General features: G+C 38.9%; 1 protein-coding gene across 1 annotated transcript; it reads right to left on the reverse strand.

The window, feature by feature from the left end:
• Positions 1-9,629: 9,629 nt before the first annotated feature.
• On the reverse strand, positions 9,630-24,892 carry elmod1 (ELMO/CED-12 domain containing 1). The gene is made up of 11 exons (XM_084940865.1): positions 24,777-24,892; positions 24,275-24,346; positions 19,995-20,140; positions 18,900-18,928; positions 18,649-18,746; positions 18,358-18,487; positions 17,874-18,007; positions 17,597-17,665; positions 16,102-16,152; positions 15,290-15,423; positions 9,630-14,371 (listed from the first exon to the last, which is right to left on the reverse strand). Exons 2-11 carry the CDS (start codon positions 24,289-24,291, stop codon positions 14,196-14,198), a joined length of 984 nt encoding a protein of 327 aa, XP_084796991.1. The 5' UTR covers positions 24,292-24,346; positions 24,777-24,892; the 3' UTR covers positions 9,630-14,195.
• Positions 24,893-25,371: the final 479 nt, after the last annotated feature.

Genomic DNA, 25,371 nt, shown 5'->3' on the forward strand with positions numbered 1-25,371 from the left:
ACCATGGTAGGGGCTTTCAGTGTCACATTTCACTATGTTGTGATTCCAAATATAATTTTTTTATGTCACAAGCACTGTTAAAGCTGTGATCATAAAGCCCAGCTGTATTTGGGCTATCACAAAACAGCTGATATTGCAGCTGTCTCAGTCATCATTTTCAAAATAAGACATGACTCCTCTCTTTCCTCGTGTCTTTTCCTCACCTCCTCTGCTTGCGTCTCTGGTGGGAGGGACTAAGACATGAGTGGAGGTGTCAAGGATGTGGCAAATGGAAACAGGGGAGTATTTACAGTGGAGAGAGTGTTTTGTTTCTGTGGCATCACTTCCTGAGTTTATTTTGTGTTAGTGTGTGATTCCTTTTTTCATCTCTCAACCCCTCTAAAGAAAACCAAAATGTTTCAGAAATGCTGTCAGAATATATTTCGCAAACAGTTACAGCCTATGGTGAACTTAAAGCATCGCACAATGCCCTGTGATTAGTAATACACAGCTGATGTAAACTGTATCACATTGTATACAATTATAAACTGTGAAATTATAAACTGGAAAAGTGAAAAGGTGTTTTTTATGTAGTATTTTGAGAAAATATGCCATTAGTGATGAATATTTATCAGAAATTATGCGTGTTGGTTTTAATTTATTTAGTCACTGTTTTGTCATTTATCACTTCTCTGATTAATGGTTCTGAGAAAAATGCCTGAGTAGTGTTGAAAAGTGCTGTTTAATTTTGCCAATCTACTCTCCTCTGCATATAAACTACCCAGGAAACACAGAGTGATGAATGAATGGGTGATCATGGATGCGACCAATGACAGCATCAAGGAAGGAAGGCATTAATTTTGTTGCAATAAACATTTCCTCCATTCACTGTCTTTTCAATCGTTTTAATTAAGAGCATTACCAAAAGCCATTTTTTCAACTCTAGATTGTGCTCATCATCTTACTTCATATGTGAGAGATGTGGGATTGATTCAAAATAACAACACCTTAATTCATAAATAACATTTATTGGTTTCTTTTAGATTTAGCAGGGATAGTAACTGATCCAACTAAAGAGAACAATTTCTAGGTTGGATCATATTGTATTGAAATCAGTTTTAGTAAAATCTCCTTTCTTGCAACTGTAAAGTCAATTACATCACAAAGATGTCAGTCATAATGCCAAGGAAAGCTTATAAGTGTTGCAGGCTGTAATTTTTTTCTAGTTTTCTCTCTTTTACCCAAAAAAAATTAATTTGAGATCTTCTCTGGTATGCATCACACCACAGACTAAAGCTGCTATTGAATAAAACTACTGTTAAGAAACTATCAATGTGTTTAATAGACCCCATTTTCACAAGAAGAAGGCCTACCATTAATTAATGCGTCAATCTTAAATATGATGAATCTGTCTCTATTGATGGGCTAAACACCATAGGCCTTCAAGTTGGTGTTAATTAAACCATTAGTTAAAAAGACCCAGACTTCTTAGCTAATTATAGACCAACCTTCCTTTTATCTCAAAAATTCTTGACAGACTTGTAAAGCAGCTAACTTCATCAGATTTCAGAGCTCATCACAGTACAGATGCAGCTTTAATGAAGGCTACAAATGATCTTCTTATGGCCTGTGACAGTTGATTTATCTCTGTGCTTGTCCTGCTAGACCTCAGTGCAGCGTTTGATACTGTTGACCATAATATTTATTAGAGTAATTAGAGAGTTTATTAGAGGATTAGAACATTAAAGGTACTGCGCTGCTTTGAGTCACATCTATCTAAAAGACTCTAATTGATTCATTTAAATGGAGAGTCCTCTTCATAGATAAAGGTTGAATACGGAGTTCCACTGGGTTCCATGCTAGGGCCAATTCTGATTATGTAATACATGTATGTGTGTATATGCATAAGCAGTGTAATTTGAACGCATAGCATACATTTTCACTCCTATGCAGATGACACCCAGCTTTATCTATCTATCAGAATCAGAATGAATCCAGATGACACACAGTAATTAGTTAAACTACGGAGAGCGCTTAAAGACATAAAAGACTTTGATGGCATCAAAAGATAAGGATTTGTCCTTCAATGTGTATAGTAAACAAATGTGTAGGAGGGTTTTTTGTATCAAACATACATTGATTACTTCTAGGCGGTGTTTGAATAACAGGGTAAGGAGCAGCTATATGCTAATAGTCTCATCCATTTGATTAACTAAACATCAGCAAATGTGACCACCTATATAAAAGCAGAGGTTTTTTCAGATCTGGAGCATTCAGGTGTCTGTTAACACACAGCAAAGGAGGAAAAGCATCAGGAGTGACCTTAGATCTTAGTTAGAGGGAATGATTGTAAGGCAATTTTCCAAGGCAAGGCAAGTTTATTTGTATAGCACAATTCAACAACAAGGTGATTCAAAGTGCTTTACAGAGACATTAGAAACAAAAACAAATAAAAAGCATGATTTAAAATTGATTAAAACAAGCAAACAAACTAACTAACAAACAAACAAACAAACAAAACAGTATATAAAATCAAAAATCAAAACAGATAAAATCAGAACAGTAGATAAAATCAGTAGTTAAAATGTAAGTTTTGAAATTTAAGCTTAAGTGCGGATTTGGTGCTTTATTTAAATGCAGCTGAAACAAAACTGTTTGAAAAGTCCATCATTCTACAGTGATAAAGATTGTTCACACCTAATTAAAACCAAAGTGGAAACTGGCAATAATGCTCGACCCAAACACAAAACATCAGCCAGGGACCACACCTCTGCCCCAGAGGTCAGCTGTTTGATATTCGAAGAGACTGTTGTTTTTCTTGTCCATTTGCTGATTTAAGTCTGTTATTAGCAAAAAGGTAATATAAAACAGTTCTTGAACACAACTGGAATCATTAACAAGGTTGTCCATAAAACATTGTGGAATAACATTGAGCTGACAAGTTGTGTTGACGTGGCTAAAACTATAACTTTAACTTTGGAGCTTTTTTTTTTTCAGTCGTGCATAAAAAGCCATCAAGTGCTTATTCAGTGTTAAAATACTGGCACTGTATGCTTTCAACTTCCCATAAAGTTCTATCCAGGGTGTGTGAAATGCTGCGTCTCCTTTTTTTCTTTCTGCCAGTTGGACCTGAGCTGGAAATGTGGCTGGATCCAGAGGTCAAATCATGTTCCAAGTTAATTTAATGTCCAACTTTTTCAACTATTTCCTTGACTTTGCCAAAACTCAGCGACCACCGGTGTATGACTGCTGCCTGGAGTTAAAGTTTGACTCTTTGGATTTACCCTGCCTCCCGGTGTCTTATGTTTGGGCCTCTCCTCCTGTGGCTCATTTCACAGACCTCTCAGCTGGACTCCAATCAAGTCCCAAACACATCTCAAGGACAATTAAAGCAAAGAGGATGCACTTGACCAAATTAATTTCATTACAGATAACATTATCTACAATCACGTCTGCTCTGCATCCTCAGTACAAATGTAGTAAGGCTCTTAAAAGAACAGAAGCATTTTGTCTTGTACTTAACATTAACTAAGTGCCTGATCAACAAAGCTGAGACTTTCATTCTTTTATCAGAGTAACTAAAACACATTTAAGCACTCTAGCAAACTTTCCTAACAGCTTGTCAGTGAGTGTTGGCAAATTTAGAAGTGTTTCTAGTTTGTTTCCTAACATTAGAGAGACAGACAGACAGAGAGAAAGAGAGAAGAGGTTACAGTGTGTAATGATAATGCAAGTGGAGCTACATGTACATCACATCAAAGCGGTGGATTAGTGCGGATCAGCTCCAGACAAACTCTGATGTAATGAGAGCTAAGTCAAAACTGCAGTGCTGTGTTAGACACATTAAAAATGTGGATTGCCGACACAAATCTTAGTCAGCACTTATTAGGCTTATTAGGCAAACATATTTTACTGAATCAGCCAACAAAATCATGAGAGGTGAAGCTGTTAGACCATCTGTTCTATTCTTATTTAAGCCATTTTATTATAAGTTGTATTTAACTGCAGTAACAACAGAGTTTCAACACTTCTTGGACAAAGTATCTTAAACACATGGTTTTTTAGGCTTTTCTAACAAACCAAAGGATTCCTGTTAAAAATTCTGACAGCTATTGTGATTTATAACTTGGATAGACCCTCTGCCTCGATAGACTTTTCAGCACTGGGAGACGCGACTTTTAATGTGGAGGTCAGGTGCACCTAAAGGGTAGCCCACACTACAAAAGAAATTCAACATAGTCAAGCTTCCTTTGTGTTAGCAAGCGTGACAAAACCTGAAACCCCATTCTGAGTATCACAGTGATACTTATCATCTTTCTCATCTTCAGGCTCCATCCACGTGCACATAAAAATATGATTCGTATGACTCTGCAAAAAATTATCCATGTGAGTGCCGCCCACACCAGAAAAGTCGAGATGATGATGAAAAAATGCTAAAAGTCTATGAAGAACATGTTAAAAAATACGTAACAGTGCAACACTGATGCAAATGATAAAGCAGATTAATGCTGCAGAACATTATTATCACAGAGATTTAGTCAGTTTAATGAGACAGAAAACTCTTACTTTAAGCTTGACATAGCTCACTAGCAAATAACTCCACAGTGACTATAGCAGGGATGCTGACAAGCTTTGAAACGTTAGTCAGCAGCCTGCCACACGCTCTAAAATAATTTAAATGTTTCTTCACAGCTTTTTAAACTGCTCTAAAGTTCTACAAAAAAACTCACTAAGCTGAAAGACAGATACCTGTGACAGAAGGACATGGGCATAGTCAGTGACAATAAACATAAATTGGATGCCATTTAAAAGACATCCTTCATCGTTCATGCTCGCCAAACTTAAACTTTAGCTTTGGCTTAAACCTTTTAATTTATTTGATCGTTGTGTAAGTCTTGCCTCCTGTGCTTCAGACCAACTCTTTGTCAGTGGGCCTCCAAGCCTTTGTTTTTTTTCCCAGAGACTTGTGCCAGCTCCAACCTTCACTCCTCATCATTTCCTACCCTACCAGCAGCTCTTGATTATCTGCTTCCACGGCCTCATCTTCATTCAAGCAACTTTTAATGATTCTCTGCTTTCAATAAAAAAGAGACTCAAATATTACACTGTTTCCTGTTTCTGGGTCAGCTCCTGCTCATTCAAGACTGTGACTGTGGTGAGTCATCACTTGCGAGGCATGCTTTTATCATAGAGGGGTAAATATACAAAAACAACACAAGGCCACGTCGGCAGACTTTCTGCGTTTGTTTGGAGATTGTGTAACACACACTGTACATCATAGTGTCGGTGTTAATCTTCTCTGCACACTCAGAGCAGGAGTGTTTGTTTTCTGCGTGTCATCAGTTACTGATAGGAGATGGCTGCTTGTTCATGAGAGTGAACTGAAGAGATCAGCTAATCTTAATTACTGTTTCTAGCAATACAAACTCCATATATTGTGGTTTTAGTGTACAGATTTACCTTCTTTAAAGCTTTTTTTAGTGCTGCGAGTGTCACGGGGCCGAGTGGCCTGTACTGAACAGGACTCAGGTGCAGAAACCCAGAGCAGAGACAGCAGATGATGTAACAATTTATTAGGCTTAAGTGTAAAAAAGAAAAACGTAGCAAAGACAAAAAAACAATAAGACGTGGAGTTTGACGAGGCGTGGCCCGGGGAACGTGGCTAGGGCGAGGGAATGAGGCCTGAGATGCGGAGTGGAGCTGAGCAGGGAACAGTCACACTGAAGAGAGAAGAGAGGAGTTAGGGAGGTAGTGGAGGCAGCTTTGAAGTGGCCAGTTGTAAGAGTAGCAATTCTTACTTGCAGTAGGGGACATGGAGTGTTGAGAGGGGGGTGATGAGAATCCAGGGGAGGCTGAGTGGCGTGGAAAGGCTGGCCTGAGATCCGGGGCTTCAGATGGAGTGTGATGGCAGGAGGGCAGGCAGGTGAGGCACAGAGAGATTTTCAGAATGATTGCTTGGTATCCTGAGTCCGGAGGTGGAGCGTGAGCCAAGGTGAATACAGCAACTGCAGCACAAGAGAGTCGTGTTAACAAGATAGATCACAGCAAGAACTTGAAGTCTAAGGCCTGTTACCAACATGTGTTGATGACGAACTGGCAGTGAATGAACGTCAACGTGTGGTTTAAATCCCTCTGGCTTGATTGCCTGCAATAGGCTCCAGGTGTGCAGGAGCTGGAGTTGGCCCTGCCCAGGGGCGGATCCCAGGTCAGTTCAGGAGCCTTATGGAAATTCCAGCCACCCACCGCAGACCATGACAGCGAGCTGCTCTTTTACACAAAAAGGTGTAGCAAATAAAAGAAAAATCTGAAGATAAAGAAACATAATCATTTTTCTTCCAAGCAGGGCGTTAGGGATGTGCTCATGAGTTTTAAAACTATTTATAATCAACACATAGTACTTGAAAGCCTTTTAAAGCAATATTGCTTTATTCAATTTTATTTTATTTCTATTATCCACCATCAACCAGCAACTGCAAATAGCCACATGTGGAACAAAAAGTTCTCAAACAGTACTGAGCTTCAAGTAGTTTCGGTAACAAGATATTTTCACTGAGAGTCACACCAAAAAATGCAAGAGTCCCACATGTATACATCCAGTGTATAATTTATTCATATGCTTTAATTTTACGTGAGACAAACCGCATGTCTTATAAAGTGTTTTCATGTACATTCGGGTACAGTTTGGTCCACATGAGACCCTCAGCCGGTCAACCAGTTTGAGTTTAGTGTAACATTTAGTCAAGCAAAATATTCAGATTTCAGCTCACATTACAGAAATGCCTTTATTCACCATTTGATACCTCGTTATAGTTTGGGACAAAGTTCTAAAACAAAATGCATCTTCATATGAAAAACTATTTAATGAGTGAATGAGTGAATGAGCAATGCTGCACATCAGCCTATTAGTCATAACCGGTGATGGGAATAACGGTGTTTTCAGTAACGAGTAATCTAACTAATAGCTATTTGTATCGTTACAACGCCGTTACCGTTACTAACAAGAAAATGCGGTGCGGTCTCGTGACTATTTTTCAACAAACAGACGGTTGAAGCTGTCTTCAGCTTACTGCGTGGTATATCAGTAGGAAGTAGCTGTCTACGTAAGTAATCTGGGCGCTACGGCTTTAAGCAGCTGCGCGCGCTCCCACGGATGGCAATCACTTTTTGGCACAACACCTGGTGCTAGGGGGCAAAACAATCACATGAGTGCTGCTGTTTGACTGAGGAAGCATAAAGTAGTCGAGTCGTGGTAACCCAAACACATGTCCACTTCAAGATGACAAAGCAACAAGGTGATATATACCAGTTTTTAATTGTGTTGATAGGCTACGTAAAACCCAGAGTCATGATAAACAATTTATACGCTGTGTTTTTTCCTCAATAGTTTCTCCACGTTTAACGTCTAAGGACAGCGTTAGCAAGCACTCATGACCAAAAAATAAAAACAAACAAAAAAAAAAAAAACAAAAAAAAAACCTTTTTGTGTTGGTGGAAGAATGTACCATGTCGACCAATCAAAAAATGATATGGCAACATGATATTTGGTTATTTGGGAAGAGGGGGAAGTTTTAGGAGTGACAGCGAGAGAGAGAGAGAGAGTTTTGAGATGTGAGAGATTTGTGACGTTTAGCGTGTGTGCCGTTAATGTGTTGTCTTGTGTAGTGTTGTGGATAATTTTGTGTTGTGTGTCAGAACAATGAGGCAGCTGCTGAATGAAAACAGGAGTGATACACCTGCTGCTGTCAGGCCTGCAGGCATCAGGCTGTGATGTTCTCCTTTATAATGGACATAAATTATTTTTTCGAGTGGCACAAATAATTTGTGTGGCATCTTATTGAATGCAGAACACCTGACTGTTATGTAAATAGTTTGAAATGGTTATACAAAAGGGTAAAAAGTAAATCGGTGCAAATAACTTTGTTGTTTGCAAAACTTGTACATATAATTTTAAAATTGACATTTTATATTTGCATTTGAAGTTGTGAAATATGATTCAATAAACATGTTTATTGAATCATATTTGCATTTGAAGTTGTGAAATATGATTCAATAAACATGTTTATTGAATCTTTTCTACTTTTTTCTACTCGGGTTTTATGTTTTTTCTCTGATTTTAGATCAATTGTGTTAGTACAGTATGTCAAAATGAAAACATAACTGTAAATTCAGACATGTGAGGTTGTGCTGAAAAGGATGATACCAAACAAGGCAAAGTAAATAGTTTTTAACCCTTTAAGACCTACCATAGAACCAAGTCCGCCAGAGCTTATATTATATTTTTACATGCTGTAGTGCCATTTTTGGGAGCATTCCAAGTTGCTATACATCAATACAACCATCATAGCCCAAATTTTAATAATATGTATGCATTAAGTGCATAGTAATTACATAATTTGCAAAAAAAAAAAAAAAAGTGCAATAAACTACAAAAAATTGAAAATCGTTTTTGTTTTTTTTTAATATATTTCTAGTTAGAGAAATTTAAGAGGCTTATGCCTCAAAACTGTAAATACAAAAAAGTTGCACAAAATAGTTTCCCACCACAGGAAATTTATTTTGAGTGGCTTCATAGTTTTATTTTTGAAATACACCAATTTTTATTTACTACAGGAAAAACGAAAATAAATATTATAATGCAAATTTGCAAAAAAACAGCATATGCATCAAAATAAACTATTTTCAGCAGTGCAATATGACTTCTAAGCATCCCAGAAACAATACAGAAAGTCAGAAAGTCAAACATAACTTTTAAAAACACCAGTACAGGCTGATGGGGCCCTGAAGGTTAAAAAAAAAACGACATTTCCGAGAAAATGACATCACTTCTAGAAGCAGAGGATGGAGGGAGGAGGGAGGGAGGAAGATGTAGCATCTTTCAACTTCTGTTTTGTTCAGCTTCACTTCTGTTGTGTTTTGTGTGCTGTGCTAGCATTTTCTTAGGTTGCAGTGTGTTTGACTTCTCAGGGCCAACCTCAGAGGCTGTGGCTCCGATTTCTGATCTAGTTTTCAGGTCGTTAATTTCAATCAGAAGCGTGTTTAGGGGAAACAATCATCGGTAATCTTGTTTAGCAAATGCTTTGCAAATAGTGCAAATAGTGACCCTGCAGTATCATCTGTTCTAGTCTACATCTTCTGCTTTTTTCCCCTTGTTCTCATTTCAAAGCGGCTCATTCTGCCTTCTCTTATGTTGCCTCACTGCCCTCTGCTGTTCATTGAAATTAAATGCATGAGCAGCAGAAATTCAGCAGCATATCTGTCATAATTTTGACTCCATTGCACATTAGAAAAGAATCCAAGTTGGGGCAATGTTTTGTTCCCAGCTTAGAAAACAGAAGTCAGGTTATGAGCTTGTGGATGTGCAGGCGGGTCATTCATCTTCACATTCTACACTGGCCGCAGATATGGGTGTTTGTGTTAGACCTGGGCTACATGCCCATTATTTGTCCTGTCTCATGTCCATATTCAGCTAAACAGCTAGAATAATTATTTACACCACCTTCAAAACAAAAGCTCCACAGGGTTGCATTTATTCTGGCTAATCTCGTGAGTGCTCTCTATGAAACAGTAAGTCCATAGGGAGTGGCATTTCTCCACTTTATTAAAAGCTCTTTGTTTTTACTGTATCCAACCAAAACAAAGTCAACTACACGTTTAACTCTCCTTTGATCTTTATTGTGATCTCAAAAAGTACAGCACAAACAAATGAATCACACTACAATATTCAGAAGTACTTTACTGAGGAATACACAATGTCGAAGCAGCGACCATATCATGCAGATCGAGGTCTCTTAGGCAGTTTCAAAGCAGAATATACAGCAGCATGTACCTAACTTCATCTACAGTATTGTTGGACACGTCGGCCCTCACACCACAAATTACTGATTTATTAACATAAAGAAAACTGCATTTATATTTTTTACAGTAGTGCAAAGCTGACCACAGTAGAGCAAAGCAAATGCAAGCAGGAGATAAAATCGGCACTGACATTCACTAAATAAATCAGCTGCGTAATACTGACAAAAAGCTTTGACATTCACTTCAAAAGGAACAAAGGTATTCAGTACTGTTCAACACAATCAACAGTGCAAGCATGGATGTAAAATTAATGCTTGTGTTGTATTTCTTTCAGTAATGTGATGAGTACATTTGTCAAAGCATGTTAAATACAGTGGTTGTGTGTTCAAGAAAAGACATGGGCTTTAACCATTTGGTGAAAAAGTGAGTGTGGCTCAGAGCTGAGATAAAAAATCAAAATGCTGCTCCAGAGACAATGAACTGGATATTACCCAAGTCTGTCTCTACAAAAGGACCTCAGGTAACAGCTGTGTGACAAATAAGACAGCTGCAGTGGTCCTAGTGGGTCCACATGCTGAATATCAAGAGGGGAAAATATTTCCTGTACAAAGTTTTGTTCATGTTGTTTAGACCGTGTATTTTTCCCTAGTTGTGAATTAGAAAACAGTTTAATAAAAAATAAATCGTAATGAAGAATTATAGAGCAAGAATTGAAGAACAAGAGTTCAGGGTCATCAAATTTAAAATAAAGATCCCTCTATCAATTAAATCCCCTGCTGATGCTGACCCTAGATTTGCCCCAACATCGGCCATGTCTTCTTTTGGCTAGCAGGACTTTACTAGATTAACCTGGGTGTCTTCAGGCTTAATGTTAACATCAAACAGAAAAAAGCAAGTAACTGCTAAATATCATTGTTACATAACATTAGCCAGAAGAACGACACTTAGCTTATGTTATTTTATCTACTAAACCCAGAAACATTATAAGAAAAAAGAACATTTTATTGAACTCTATCAGAAAAATCTACAACAGCAGTAATGGAGAAATGTAACTTTCAGGGGGAACCGCTTTTAAACCCTTGTTTTGGTTTAGTTTAGATTTGACTGGTGATTTTAGCCATGTAGGTTTTTATGTCCCAGTGACAATTAATTAGGATAGATTAGGATAATTGAAGTACTCCTTCAAAATAATAGCATAACCACGGTTGCCTAGATCGCTGCTAGCTACCTAATGTAACTGCTAGCCGGCTAACCGTTATTAGCTTAATCGCTAAAGTTGTACCTAAGTACTGTCTGAATCCACATCAGTTTTGGATTTTTGTACTGTGTGTTGGAGCCTTTGTTGGTGTACAGGATTAGTGGACTCTATTTAAGTTAGCATTGATTAGTTCTTGTATTTGGGAGTGAACGAGAGGTGGTAAGGGAAGGCACTCTGGAGCTAGCATAAAGGTCATGCTTTGGATTTTCAAGGACAAATCCCATTCAGTGTTTTACACAGGAATCATTTTCTAAGTTATGTTACAATCTGTTCTCACATCAGTAATAAAATAGCAGTCAATTAAAAATGTTAATTAGGGTTCTCATGGAGAATGTAATCCAAATATTTAACTGCATTTTTCCTGAATGCTAATTTGTGATCCACTCACTGGCCACCTCATACCAGTAACACCTGGCTAGTACCACCACATCCCAAAGGGGCTCTACTGGATTGAGCTCTGGTGACTCTGGAGTCAACATTTATGTAGAGTGAACTCGTTTTGATGCTCAAGAAACCAGTTTGAGATGATTTGAGCTTTGCAACATGGCACGTTAACCTAATGGAAGCAGCCATTAGAAGATAGGTGGACTACGATCATAAAGGTATGCACACAGTTATCAACCATATTCAGCTAGGCTGCTTGGTGGCTAAACAATGCTCAACTGGCCCTACCATCTGAATGTTGCAGCAGAAATTCACAGTCGTCAGATATAATTCTCAGTCTTCTTTTTCCAATTCAATTAGTAATTTTGAGCAGGTCATCTTGACCATGTCTATATTCCTAATTACACCGAGCTGCTTCCATGTGTTTGATTTAACATTTGCATTAGCAAGGAGTTGAACTGTGTACCTAATGAAGTAGCCAGTGAGTGCATTTCTCATAGTTTTCTTGTTCAGGTCATTCGTGCACATCTTAAACATGTTCTTTTAATAAAAATAGGAGTTAACTTTAAACAAAAATATGAAAAATCTGCACCATCAGCATCCTATTGCTCTCAGTAGGAGGCTGATGCCTCCATCAGTCAGATTGCTGATGGTAGCACAAAGGAAAGAAAAACATTTTGGTCAGTGTGACAGTGAGAGCTCTGCAGGTGGTGTATTGACTGGCAGGTCAACACCTCCATCGTGTTGCATTTTAAACTTTCACTGTCAGCTCTCCTCTGTTTTAGCAGCAGTCACTTAATAAACTCCCTATGGAGCAACTCTGCATTTAAATGTCTTGCCAAATTCCAGCATTGTTAAACGCAGAATGATTGCTGCCACAGTCGAGGAAACCTTTGTCTACGGTAATTATACTAATGTTTCAAAGTTAATGTGGTGACATTTCACCTGTATTCAGCTCTGCATGTGGCTTGTGTAAACTGATTAGTATTCCAGCTCTGAGTCAGAAAGTTAAACAAAACACTCAGGCACACATGGTGCAAATAAACACATTTTAAAGAAATGTGCAGTGAAATGAGTGTAAATTATTGCTTTGGCTGATACAACAGTGGACACAGTGTCACATTCAATGAATACAAAAAGAATCAAACAATCGTGGATGTGAGAAACATTCATAACAGAATCTCTGCATGGAGTCAAATCAAAGGCAAAAAGCTTTTGCAAACCTGTAGAAAATGTTCACAACATACATATTTAGATTTCTACTATCCAAGCTGGGAGCAGGGCTGCCAAATGCCACACATCGAGTAAGGTTCATAAAATATTTATAAACATAATTTAGCAGGTTTGCAAAAATGAAATTTAAGCAAAGCTGCTGCTCCACATTCGATATTTTGGCAAGGAGAAATCTTAGGTGTTGATGTCATTTAGACACCATCTGTGGCAGTTCGTAAAACAGAGTTTCGAGGTGAAGTGGCCCTTTATGGTTTGACTGAAACAGCACCAGCAAAAGTTCTCTCAAACTTTGATTTGATGAGGGGGATTTTTCTCCTCTGGTCTACATATTCTCATCTCTGCTGAATTATTTTTAGTCCCAATTGGGGCAGAATTTATCTACTCTGCTAGGTAATTTTCTGAATGCAACTTCAAAACAGTCAGAAATAGACACAGCACCACTGTGACAGAAGATCTTGTGGGAGTCCCGCTCCAATTTAACTGGATATAAAATATTTAAGTGTGGCCAAATGACATATAAAACTGGGATACACTTTTATATTATGTTTGATTGCATCCTGCTGTGTCCACAAGACGAAAACATGAGACTGAGATGCAAATTGAAATTTAAATAGAGATTCAGAAGGATTTTTTCTGGAAATTCAGCAGCTCCTGAACTTAGTTGGAATTCATCCCCTCCCAAAAAGGATCAAAAACACCCCCCTGCCCCATAAATCACACCTTTTCATATATCTATACGTCTTCGTCTCTGATAGTCAGTGCGCTAACCGTCAAAATATTCCAAACTGCTGATCAATACATCGCAATCTATCTAATAGCTGTTTTTGGCTGATGAAGTAAATTTGGTTTGTTATTAAATTAAACAAAAAGGGTTCATAACTGAGGTGTAACGGCTGTGATACAATCGTTATGAGTCCTTAAAGCAACAACAGTGAGTGTAGTGATGGAGTGGTGCCAGCCTCCTCATGCACAGCTACAATCGCTATGGTCATCTCTGATGCTGGTGGTCTAACGCTGCAGTGAGGGCAGATAGGCAGTGTGTATGTGTGTGCACTTCTTTTTTTAATTTATTTTTTGGGGTCAAACATCTGTTTACAATGTGGGAAGTCTGAGGGAAAAGTCCCCATTTTAAATTATTAAGATCCTGTCTAAGGTTAGATTCTGTTTGTGTGTGTGTGTGAGTGTGTGTGTGTGGTTGAGTTAAGCTGTTGGCAGTGATGCAACATGACGTTAGCTGGGACGTGTTGGGCTGAGCAGACATGGAACAGAGCCTTCCCAGATATGTCCAGCAGTTGGAGGAACCATCTCTGCGAGTGTGAGGCTGGTTCTGATTTATTGATGGCCTACCAGAAATCTAAGGGAGACCTCTGTGGGGGTTTATGAAGAAGGGAGACCTCTGTGGGGGTTTATGAAGACGGGAGACCTCTGTGGGGGTTTATGAAGAAGGGAGACCTCTGTGGGGCTTAATGAAAAAGGGAGACCTCTGTGGGGGTATGAAAGGCTCAGTGAGGGTGATGGTGGGGGAGACACGGGACCAAGGGGGTGTTTAGAGGTTGACAAGGTGGAGATCGGAGGCAGAGAAGTGGGGGCACAGAGCCATGTCTGGGTTCTTCAGCTGTCGCAGGATCCTTCGGTGGAACTTGGAGCGGACTCGGTTGAACTCCATGATGTCGCTGGGATCCTCCTCAATCCAGAAGCGGTGGAACTCCTGCATCAGGTAACCTGCCAAGAAAGAAAGTAAATAGACACATATGTGCAGCTGATCCACAAGTAATTATCCTCGTACTGCATTTTAGCATCTTTTTTATTTTTCCACCACACAGTTCAACTGATTTGTTTCTTTCTCACCCCTCTTTTTTTTACCATAGCAGGTGGAAAAAGAGAAAAAGCTTCCAATTACAAATCTGCACACACTGTTAAACAAACAGCTGAAAGTTAATGGCATCTTTTTAACAATGTATGTGGTTTAATTTTTTTGCCACTTTGGGGCAATAGAGATTTTTTTCTTTGACTGTATACAGTTAAGGCTCTCACAGTTTAAAAGATGAACGTAGTTCTGGCTCAGAAAAGTGGATGCAATGCAAAAACCAGGGGCGCTACCTGTGGTGGACCCCATAGACTTCTGCTGCTATAGAAGTCCATTAACCCATTTTTGGCCAAACTGATTAATTCAAATAATAATAAAATAATAGCAATCCAAAATACATTTTGTACATTTTGGATATTTTAAGTTTCAGAAGGATTATCCCAGGTATGCTTATTGGTTAAAACTATAAGCCTTAACAATCTGCAGAAACATTAGTTATAAAAAGAGCTCCCAGATATACAGTTAGAATAAAGGTTGAAACTACCCAAACAGAATAAAACAGTTTTTTGTCCCAGGCTTTAAACTTGTATTATTGATATGTTCGGCTTGGGGTATTTGGAGAATGACCTGCTGTGGAAGATGCCACTTGGTTAAAATTCAATTTTATGCAAGTTCTGTATACCAACATCTCCCCAGCCTTAAACTTTAGAAGAAAACTTTTTTTAATTCTGATGCAAAAACTTTCAAAATTCTAAGCAAAATGAAAAACACATAAATCAATATACGGGAAAAATAAAGACAAAATACTGTTCATCCCAATCCAATGTACTCACAGAAGGTCTGCTGGAAGTGCAGCAGGCTGGGCATCTCTGGAGCCACATTGTACAGATGGGTCTTCAGAGCTCCACTCACCAACAGAGAGTAGGCCAGATCTGTGATGTTGATGCCCACAATGGCAAAGGAATACCTGGAGGACAAAATATTTACTAAGTCAGTAGGTGGGACCCTGTTTTTTGTTAGACTGCTGTGACAGGAGAGGAGAAACAGACTGCAGGTTTTCCATTTCACAAAAGATTTTATGTTTTTTAGAGAACGGAGATTACACTCAAACAGATGGAAAGAGAGCCTCTGTAAGCAAATTACCATAGACATTAAACACAAGGACTTAAAATTCTAAAGGCATAAAATAACAGGATTACTGTCCCAACATCACTCGGCCATAATGGTGTGCTCAACATCTTTAACATTTCACTTCATGACAAAGTCCACACTCAGTGCAAATCACAAACTGTCTATTTATTAAAGACACTGCTGCGATGTCGCACTTGTTTTCTCACAACAATCCTCGGCTCTATTCGGCGCTAATGCAGACTGACAACAGAAGCCAGCGTAGCAGTACAGCAGGGCACACAGTAGTAAAATACTTCCTGCCCATTAGCACATAAACACAGTCTCTCCTGCTTACAGATCCACACACTTCTACAACGCACTCACATGCATATGCTGGCTTGTTGTGAGCGTCACATGCTGAAGCTGCTCTGTATTGAGGCCAAACCTCACACAGCTCCAGCAGCAGCAGCCCAGATTTCCCTGCTCCACACACACGTGCATGTCTGCATATATTGCATGTGCATGTGAGACTTACCCAATCGCTTTGTCAAGGTTCTTCTGTTCCCATTCAGGCTTGTTTACCTCGCTGTGAAGGACACACACTTGAGTCACGGATAGTTTACATGTGAAGCAGCAACCACAGTGCACCATAATGCGCATAAAAGCTAAATCTTCTGAGAACAGTTTAGAAACTGTCTGTTAATGCTGATTTATGGCTCTCTTTTTTTCTGCCTTTAGGCTGACAAGACGATGCTTCAGTTTGTATAAATTATCATGCTTAGTGCAGCTTTAGGTGCATGAAAAATCAACCTAAATGAGTAAGATATGAACGCAGCAAACGGCAAGTGAATGAAAGTGAAGTAGAGTACCTTGGCTTTCTGTGTGTGCTCCTACAGTGCATGAGACAGACAGAGAAGGAGGCATGGGCAGAAATGGAGGTGGAGGAGAAACAAAAGAAAAAGAAGAAGAATCTTCATTTTGGAAATGAGACCGCTCACTGGGATGCCGATGAGAAACAATACAAGCAGCAGTAGTCAATAAAAGATGAGGCAGTGAATGGCATCAAGCTGTAAAAATGAATATAATCAAGCAGAGTATGATGGATGCAGAGTTATGCATGATTCAGTACAGATTAATGTAGAAGAAATACACCAAGTAGTTGTAAGTAGACGCTTTGATTTATTTTATGTTATATCTGTTTTTAAGCTTTTCTTCATAACCATCAGGTATTATGCTGGACTGGTAGCTTCATTAGAGCTTCGTTTTACTTTAAAAGCAAAAAAGGGAGAAGCAATGAGCTAAAAGAGGCTAAAAAGATTTGTAAACTGGTCATAAACGTCAGCACTGGTGGCACTTGTAATACAAGTAGTTTAAAACTGACCTAATTGCTGTCTGCTGAATTAATGATTTAGCTACATAGGCAATAAAAAAAAGTTAGTTTAGTAAAACTTAAAGTTCATTTTTCAAATTGTGGTCAGTATTAGAGACAGAAAGTACAATTGCCCAAGCTATGTACATTGGCTAAGGGTTCAGTCAAATCAATCTTAAGTTGTTAGTCAATGACAGAAAGCTGTCCTGGTTTTACCATTAGGTCCACCGTTGATCACTTTTGGTTTCAATAGAGCACATACACTATGTTTGGCATACATATGACCTTTTAGCGAACAGATGTGATATTTTTTTTGATTATATTTTATACAAAACCAACCTCACATCCATGCTTTGTTTGAATCTGAAGGATATTATTTCCAGCACTGTGGTTACATCTAATATAATGTGTTATATTGTGATTCTGCTGTATAATTTACACACTTTTCATTGACTAATACTTGAACTTTGTGCTATTAAAGCTCAATGTGTACATTCGTCTTTTACTGCAAGGTTACATTTTTCTGTACTTTTCTTTTTCTATGAACTATAAACTCCATAAATTCATATACAGTCTACATCTGTAATTATTGGCAGAGATGTTCTACCAATCCACTTGGTGTATTCCTTTCATATGCCCGTGAAAGGCAAAATGAACATACTTGTGCTTTGGTTGGAGGGAATCATGGAGCATCTGCAGGGCGGTAGCCTTGTCGTGTTCAGCAAAATACCTGTAGAAAGACAACAGAAGGGAAAAGGCATGTCTGAACTTCCCGCTCATGGATATGCATATGTAGCCTATAAATTATAATTATTTATTTATAGTTTTGGCTTTGATTTAAAGTCTTTAAATGACATGCTGAACGTGTATATCTCCATATGTAAGTGTTGCACTGCTTGGCTGGTTTTTAGTCTGTGTTTCCCAGGCCGACAGCTTACAGCAGGTTGTGGAGGCCCAGCAGTCCCATGCCCCTGAAATCAGTCTTTGGATCGCTGCCCTGGAAACCAATCTCACACCACTGTTTGGATATGCGACCCGTGAGAGGTGTGTCAGGGCGCAGCTCTTTCCATAGCTACAACACACACACAAGCACACAACCACAGCTCAGTAGAGTAAAATTATTATTCTATAACACAGCATAGTATTCACTACAGTGTAATATCATGCCTGACAAGTGTAAGTACATGAGACTGTAACACAGTGGTACAGGGGGAACTTTTTCTATAGTAAAAAATGTATTTAATTTAGTAGTGGGAGAACATCCATTTAATGAAATGAACTACAGGATAACCGATTTAACTCAAGCAAATGTAAAGATTAATGATTCAAATAAGTGACCCCAGTCATGAAGTTTATCTGACACTACATGAAGACAGATACAATATTTTGTTCTCTTTAAGCAACCAGAGAGAGACTGCATACCTTCATCAGCATTTCCTCATGCTCAGGATTTTCGCAGTCATAAGGCTCCCTGCGTAGCTTCTCCACCTCTGCCACCAGGCTCCTGTAGCCCACAATCTGCAGCAGGCTGGCCTGCAGAGAGATGCCGAGCCTGGAGAGACAAAGGGACAGGTAGTCCGTTTGTCTCTGAGGAGTGCATTGTATAAACTCTCCGCTGTCCTTCACAGCTACTCTAGGGATTAGCTTCCTTTGTTAACCTCTAATTAACCACAACACAAGAACAGAAATGTGATATGCAGCGCAGAGTCTCACTGTGGGTTGGTGTCAGGGTTAATTTTCTTCAAGGCCATGATGTCATCGATGGTTTTCTCCACTTTATCAGGATGGACGCTAAGGGCAGACTGCAGCAGCTGGAGTGGATAAGAGCAGAGAAGATGGCAGGAATATAAAGAGAGAGGCAAGGACAGAGTGGGAACACATGTTAAGGACTGAGGCAAGAAGACTGAGCAATAAACCCGGATTATGTTGCACGTGCATAACGACAGATTGAAAGAGCCCCATACCTCATTCTTGGAGTACCTCAGAGATGACTCTGCAAGGAAATGTTGCAAAGAGTAAGACAAATGTGTACAGTAACAGTGAACAATGCTCTGTCCAATGCCTCAGACTGCTGATATGGTACACTGAATGTAAATCATCAATCTCTGAGCTAACATAATACTGAATAAGTAAGAGGCAGAAGAAAAGTGGATGAATGAATTCTTGTGTTGGTTTGATTATATTCTGATTCTTCTCTGTGTTCTCGTCTGTGCCTCGCTCTGTTCAATTACTGTGTTTAAGCTTTGAATCTTTTGTGTTTCCTCCTCTTGCACATCCTGGTGTTAGTATTCATGTATGTATTGGTTATTTCCTGTTTTACTTAAAGCGTTTTTTTTTTCTTTTGGTTTCTACACGTGTTCTGTTCCCCTAACAGGCACTCTGTGCTTATATGGCTCTGTTTTTCCCTCCTAATTCTTTAGTTGTACTTCCCCGTTTGTGATCCTGTGACTCACCTTTGCTTATTGATCATGAGCCTATTAACAGCATGACCCTTATTACTTTGTCTGGCAACTGTCTTGCATCTGAGTCCTCCTCATCACTATAAAACCCAGAATTAGATCTATCCTCATATTGTAGCAACTTGACAACCACAAGGTATTATTTAGGCTCTTTATTTTACAATATAAAGTGCATTCTGATTTGGCACTATATAAAACTGAATTGAAGTCGCCATGCCCCAAAGAAAACTCTTATTTATCATCTGTTTTGCTCAAAATGTGAACAAAATTTACAAAATGAACACAATCCTGTATCGATGAAGACTCAAAGCTAGAAATTTATACCACAAACACAGGCAGAACAGTGTTTACTGGGGTCATAAATCAAGTGAAAAACATTATTCAGATATACTCCTATACATGAAGTCTAACTGGCCCCCCACTGGCCATTACACAAAATGCAGACTTGAGTCATTTCCACACTGGCGTCACAACTGGAGTCTACGTCTATTTCAAAATGCAACTAGAATCAATGAATGATAAATATGACCAAATCATATACAAATATGAACATTGATGCATGAGTGCGAAACATTTTTACAAATAAGATGAAAGTCATACCTATCTTGAGGGTCCTGCGGGCTCCATGTTTGTTGTTGTAGCAGATTCGCTGCAGCTCGCAGCGTCCTGTAAACTTCCTGACAACAAACTTTAGGCCCCGCCAAAGACACTTGCAGTAGAGGAACACAAAGAACTGGGTCACAACTCTGCAGGGGAGAAAACAAGGGGATTATACTCCTAAATATTTACACAGATATTTTATACAGTGGGTAAAATAAGTATTGAATACAATACAATTTTCTAAGTAATATATTTCTAAAGGTGCTATTGCCATGAACTTCTCACCTTCATTTCTCAGTATTACACATAATTTATGGGCATCTGTGGTTTGATTTCTTTGCCTGTGTGGATTGGATGTGTTGTTACCGACATCAGGTGAGTAATGAAATAATAAATAACTGTAGGTATGATTTTTTTTCTTCCTGTTTGCTTTTTTACAGTTCAGCATATTACACAAATATGCCTACATAAATTTATTTTTGACCAATTTTGTTTCACATTAAGTTTGAGACAAAGACACTGAAGTGAAAATGCAGAAGCAGAGAGGAAGACACAAAGTGTCAGAAGAGTGTGCTTCACTTCTTGTCTACTAGGGGAGACTTGCAGCAGATCAAAGTGTGCTATTTTTGCAGGGGACGCTGAGAATGAAAATGGAAATGTCCTGGGAAATGCATAGTGACCCATTAAGAGAATAAATGATTTCCGGCCTTCGTCCGCCTCGGTCTGCAGAGAATGCTGAACATCACCCTGAACACAATCCTTTTTTTTCCTTCTCAATGTTTTTCCCATCGGTTGTCTCACTAAAGATTGAAAATTGTATTTTCCACTGTTACACTCAAAAAAATGAAATTGGGTGGTTGTTACATTTGCAAAATTCAAACTTGTAATGTGATGATTTAATGTAATTAAATCATGTAGGATCAGCATGAAATCCGGCAACTTAATTTATTCTTGTTGAGATGACATGATACAATCTAGTAAGAGTGGTTAGTTGCCTGGACTCACAAAATTCACAAGATCACACAAGAGTTCAAACCACAGGAAAATCACTGGGGTTAGAAGAGACAGACAACCATACACACACTACATATATGCCTTAGCTATTTATTGTGGTTTAACCTGTAAAGGACAAAAACGTACAGAAAATTCTATATCAAGCCTTGTAATCATAGCTTCCATATTTTTTTGAAGTCTACATTGACAGCTCGGTGGCACAGTGGTTAGCACTGTTGCCTTGTAGCAAGAAGGTCTTGGGTTCAAATCTGCAATCTGGCCAAGTTTGCAGTGAGTTCTCTCTCTGGGTACTCTGGTTTCCTGCCACAGTTAAAAGTCATGCAGTAATTAGGATTAGGTTAATTGGTGTTTCTAAAATATCTTTGAACATGAGTGCAAATGGTTGTCTGTCTCTCTGTGATAGACTGGTGACCTGTCCAGTACTCTGACTCTCACCCTATCACATCTGGGATAGGCCCCAGCCACTGCAACCCTGGTAAAGATAAGAGGATGAATGGAGTTGTTATTATTATAAATCCATTAACATTATGTTAACCAGACTCTAGACTTTGTTGAACACTCCAAAAAATAACTCTTTAAATGAACTTAAAATAATCATGGAAAGGATTTCCACATTAATAAATAGCTTTCTGTTACGATTAAGCGTTTAGTCGCACTAACGTAATTTGCATGGGTTGAATCAACTCAATTAAATTAAGTTGGACTCAACTGTAGTAAAACAGTTGATTCATCATTAATTAATCAAGTTAGTCTAACTCAAGTACATTAAGTTGGAATAACAGAATTGCATAATGCTAAAATAAAGCAATTTATTTACGTGGAAATTCTTTCCATGATTTTTTATGTTAATTCAAAGAGTTATTCAAAGAGTCTACTACTTTTTTTTATTTCCAATATATAAATGGATTGGAAGCATTAGTAGGTAAACTAATGGTAGCAAGAAAGCAGATTTTGTGTAGCGATTGGGAGGACTCACAGTACTTTAAGTACACTTGAAAACTTTTCTTTTCTATCCAGCTGCAAATCCTCTATCTTTGTTCAGCATTTACAATTTTTCCAGACAGAAATCAATCTAGCTTGTGCACAAAGATCACAGTAGGACATGATCTTCATTATCAACAAAAACAAATAGAAGGTAAGAAAGGTCTGTGGAGATTAATCTCTCATTCTCAGCTTGTAGATGAGACTGGCATGTTGAACAGCTCGTACTGACACTCAGCTTTTTAACCTTCAAGGAAGCGAACACCGAGCAAAGGGAGAGTGAAGGAGGCGTTTAAGGTTATATAGCAATCCACAATTACAGGCTTAATACACAGAACTGTCTAATAAAATGTCCTTGAACAACACACTTGCCACCTGCTAATCTATTTTAAAGGGTTACCCCACTGAGTCATACACATAAAGGTCAGTTTGCTGGTAATTGCGAGACCTGCTCATCCTGTGAAAACGGTCAAAACAATGGAGACAACCTCCCACCATCATTTTAGTAAACTTCACTTTGATTTAATTACACACAAGAAAAAACCCTAACTGATGTCCCCAGCTGCTAAAATGATTAAAGTGTTTCCGTTAATTCCTTCAAAATACTCTGATCAGCCAAAAGCATGAATCATATTTCCATCTCTAAACTATTGGTAGAGTCATCGTAGCACATTAGAATAATTACTATAAGCAAACACAGCCATCAGTGAAAAACATTGGCAGCCTCTACTGGCTTCTACTGTTCATTAAAAGTTAATGAAGCTAAATTTTCTCCAACAAATTTATTCATTCACTTGGGAAATCAGTTGGGATTTATGGGAAATTTGGTATGAACTGGGGCAAAGGGGGGGGGAAGCACTGGTGGGTAAAGCCAATTTAAAGATTGATGACTACAGATGTGGAAAAAGCACAGTTATGAATACTGCTGGCTTTGCTAAATGCAAAACATTTAAGAATCTAGCTCCAAAATACTGCCAAGTTCTTTTTTTCTCCGTCATTTGGTGTTTTACATTAAAGGTGTTTTATTTTACCTGTGTTTTGTTCCCCCCTCGTGTTTTGTTTTTCTCTTTGTCGAGACGTTTACTACGCCAACACAGTTTCACAGCAGCTTGTGAAATGTTCACAGCTTCTAATCATATTCATGAACATTAACCTCCCCTCCTTATTTTCACGTCCCTGAATACATTTATACATGTCAAGCCTTGTATATGTACAGATTCCTATGGATGCTTGTTTCCACTAAAGAACAAAATGTCTGTCCTTAAGTCAAAATTCTGAGTTATGCAACTCGAAATTTTGCCTTACATGAGCATACTTAGTAAGTCATCATTTTATCAGTCTCAATTTAGCCCTGCATGGAAATTTTATTTATTTATTTATTTCATTGGCAGTAACGCGCTTCCATGGATTTCTGTGCATGTACAGAAATGTAATATTTTAGCCTTTTAAAGGACAAAAAAATACCATATTTGGAATTTGGTGATGGAGCAAAATGTACTGCCTGCAGCAGGAAACATGCTACAGATACATGCATGTCTGTCTGCCTAAGAACTTCAGTTCAAGACAAACAAAATCTGATCTGCTGCTAAGCTGTCAATCATCTAGACCAATTTAGAACCACCAGTTAGAGTGGTAGACATAGTCTTTGGACTATGGAAATAAGCCAGAGAATCAGGACAAAACACACAACAAACTTAACACAGAAAACTAACCAGGCCATTTAAACCTCTTGCTACAAAGTGGCAGTGCTAACCACTTCTGCATCAAACTATCAGAAAGCTCTTCCTCAGTGACCTCAGTAAACACTTTCCTGAAGACTTTATAGGCTCAGGTGTTAATTTCACCCACTTTTGCTTTTTAATATTATACTCTCCCAGTTTTGGTCAATATTGAGCCCAAAATAGGGGGGGGAAAACCCACCATAATTAAAAAACACACATTAAAAAGCCAAGGCAGAAAGCAGAACTATTAATAGAAACACCTCTGGAGTGCTCCATTATTAAGAGGCCTCCTTACAAAGGGACTCATTCAAAGCCATTCACACCATAACAGCCACTTACTGCTACACAATGTCATAATGGACTGGAAAGAGCTTAAATGGGAGGACTGGGAATAAAGGGACCGCGGTGCTTGTTATTAATAATTAATTATAGCAGGTAGAAGGCAAACATGGATAAACAAGCTGAGAGGAGAAGGAGGAGAGTGACGATGAATTCCTTCACGTTTTCAGGCAAAATGCAAATCCACAGCACAGCTTCCATCTTAACCACGGAGACTCGCCTTACCTCAGGAAATGCTTCATCTCGGCCGCTGTTACCCCTCAGGTGTCTCCGGTGCTGGTGCAGTTGAGTGATCACCTGGAAACGGAGGAGATGATGAGTGTTTGAGGCTTGCGGACACGGAGCCGTCAGACAGGCCCGAGCTCCGGAGCTGTCCGCGGTGCTGAGGAATTAACGCGCATGCAAATCTGCGGCTCTCCGCCGCAACAGCGCTTGATTCCTGCGAGCCGCAGAGCTTCTGTTTCGGTTAAATTTGGCGCTGTAAAAACCACAGCCACCCACAGAAGCTCTTCTGGAGGATTGATGCCGGTTATTTAATGTTTTCAGAGCAGAAAAAGGCAGATAAATTCAATTTTCATTCCTCGTTCGTCTCCGGTGTGATTAGCAACCAAGGCGCAAACACTGAGTAATCTGTAGCTGAAGACGCTACAGGAAATCAAACAGCGGCTGTAAAAGGTTTACCTGTAATATAACCGGTAAAACCAAAAGAAAAAGACCCTTTTCTTACCGATTTGGGATAATAAGGAGGCAAAACGGGAGGCGGCAGGGTGCAGCGTTTTTGTCCTCTTCTCTGGGCTACAGTCGCCTGCTTTCCTCCATGATGACTGACACTCAGTCTAAAAGCTACAGCAACAGCAACGCAGTGCAGAATAACAGCACTCATAAAGTCCCAGGAACATTTTCTATCAGTATCATGTATTGATAAAACTGGATACGTTCTTGTTTTTGTACCTTAAAAAGTGTAGTTGCACGTTTCCATCTCCTTGTTTTCATTGTTCAACTCTCAACCAAAACAGCTTTGCATGATTTATAGTTTAAAATCATCCTTATTTGGTTTATACTTGCCCTTGGGGCCTCCGTTTGTCCCTTAGAACAAACCAGTTTAGCTCCTTTCCTTTCTTCTTTAATACGCTTTCTTCTGATTGGCTGCCCCTCAAAAACAGACGGTTTGAATAGCAGGTGGGTGGGGCTTCTGGACCTGAGATAGCCGTATTAGAAATAGCTCCCTACTGCCATATAGGTCCAAAAGTAGACAAAGAATAAACTGAAGCCTTACGTTTTGGTTCACAGAATTTTGGTTCTTCATTATTTGAAACGTATCA

This window comes from Perissodus microlepis, chromosome 10 (assembly GCF_051167445.1).
Source record: "Perissodus microlepis isolate ML-2025 ecotype Zambia chromosome 10, ASM5116744v1, whole genome shotgun sequence".
Lineage (NCBI taxonomy): Eukaryota > Metazoa > Chordata > Actinopteri > Cichliformes > Cichlidae > Perissodus > Perissodus microlepis.

Coding starts and splice junctions, on each gene's coding strand:
- elmod1 (XM_084940865.1), bottom strand. Junction 17,666..17,873: donor CTGGGCCTCCACAACCTGCT/GTAAGCTGTCGG, acceptor GTCTTTCTACAG/GTATTTTGCTGAACACGACA. Junction 15,424..16,101: donor AACCTTGACAAAGCGATTGG/GTAAGTCTCACA, acceptor TTTGTCCTCCAG/GTATTCCTTTGCCATTGTGG.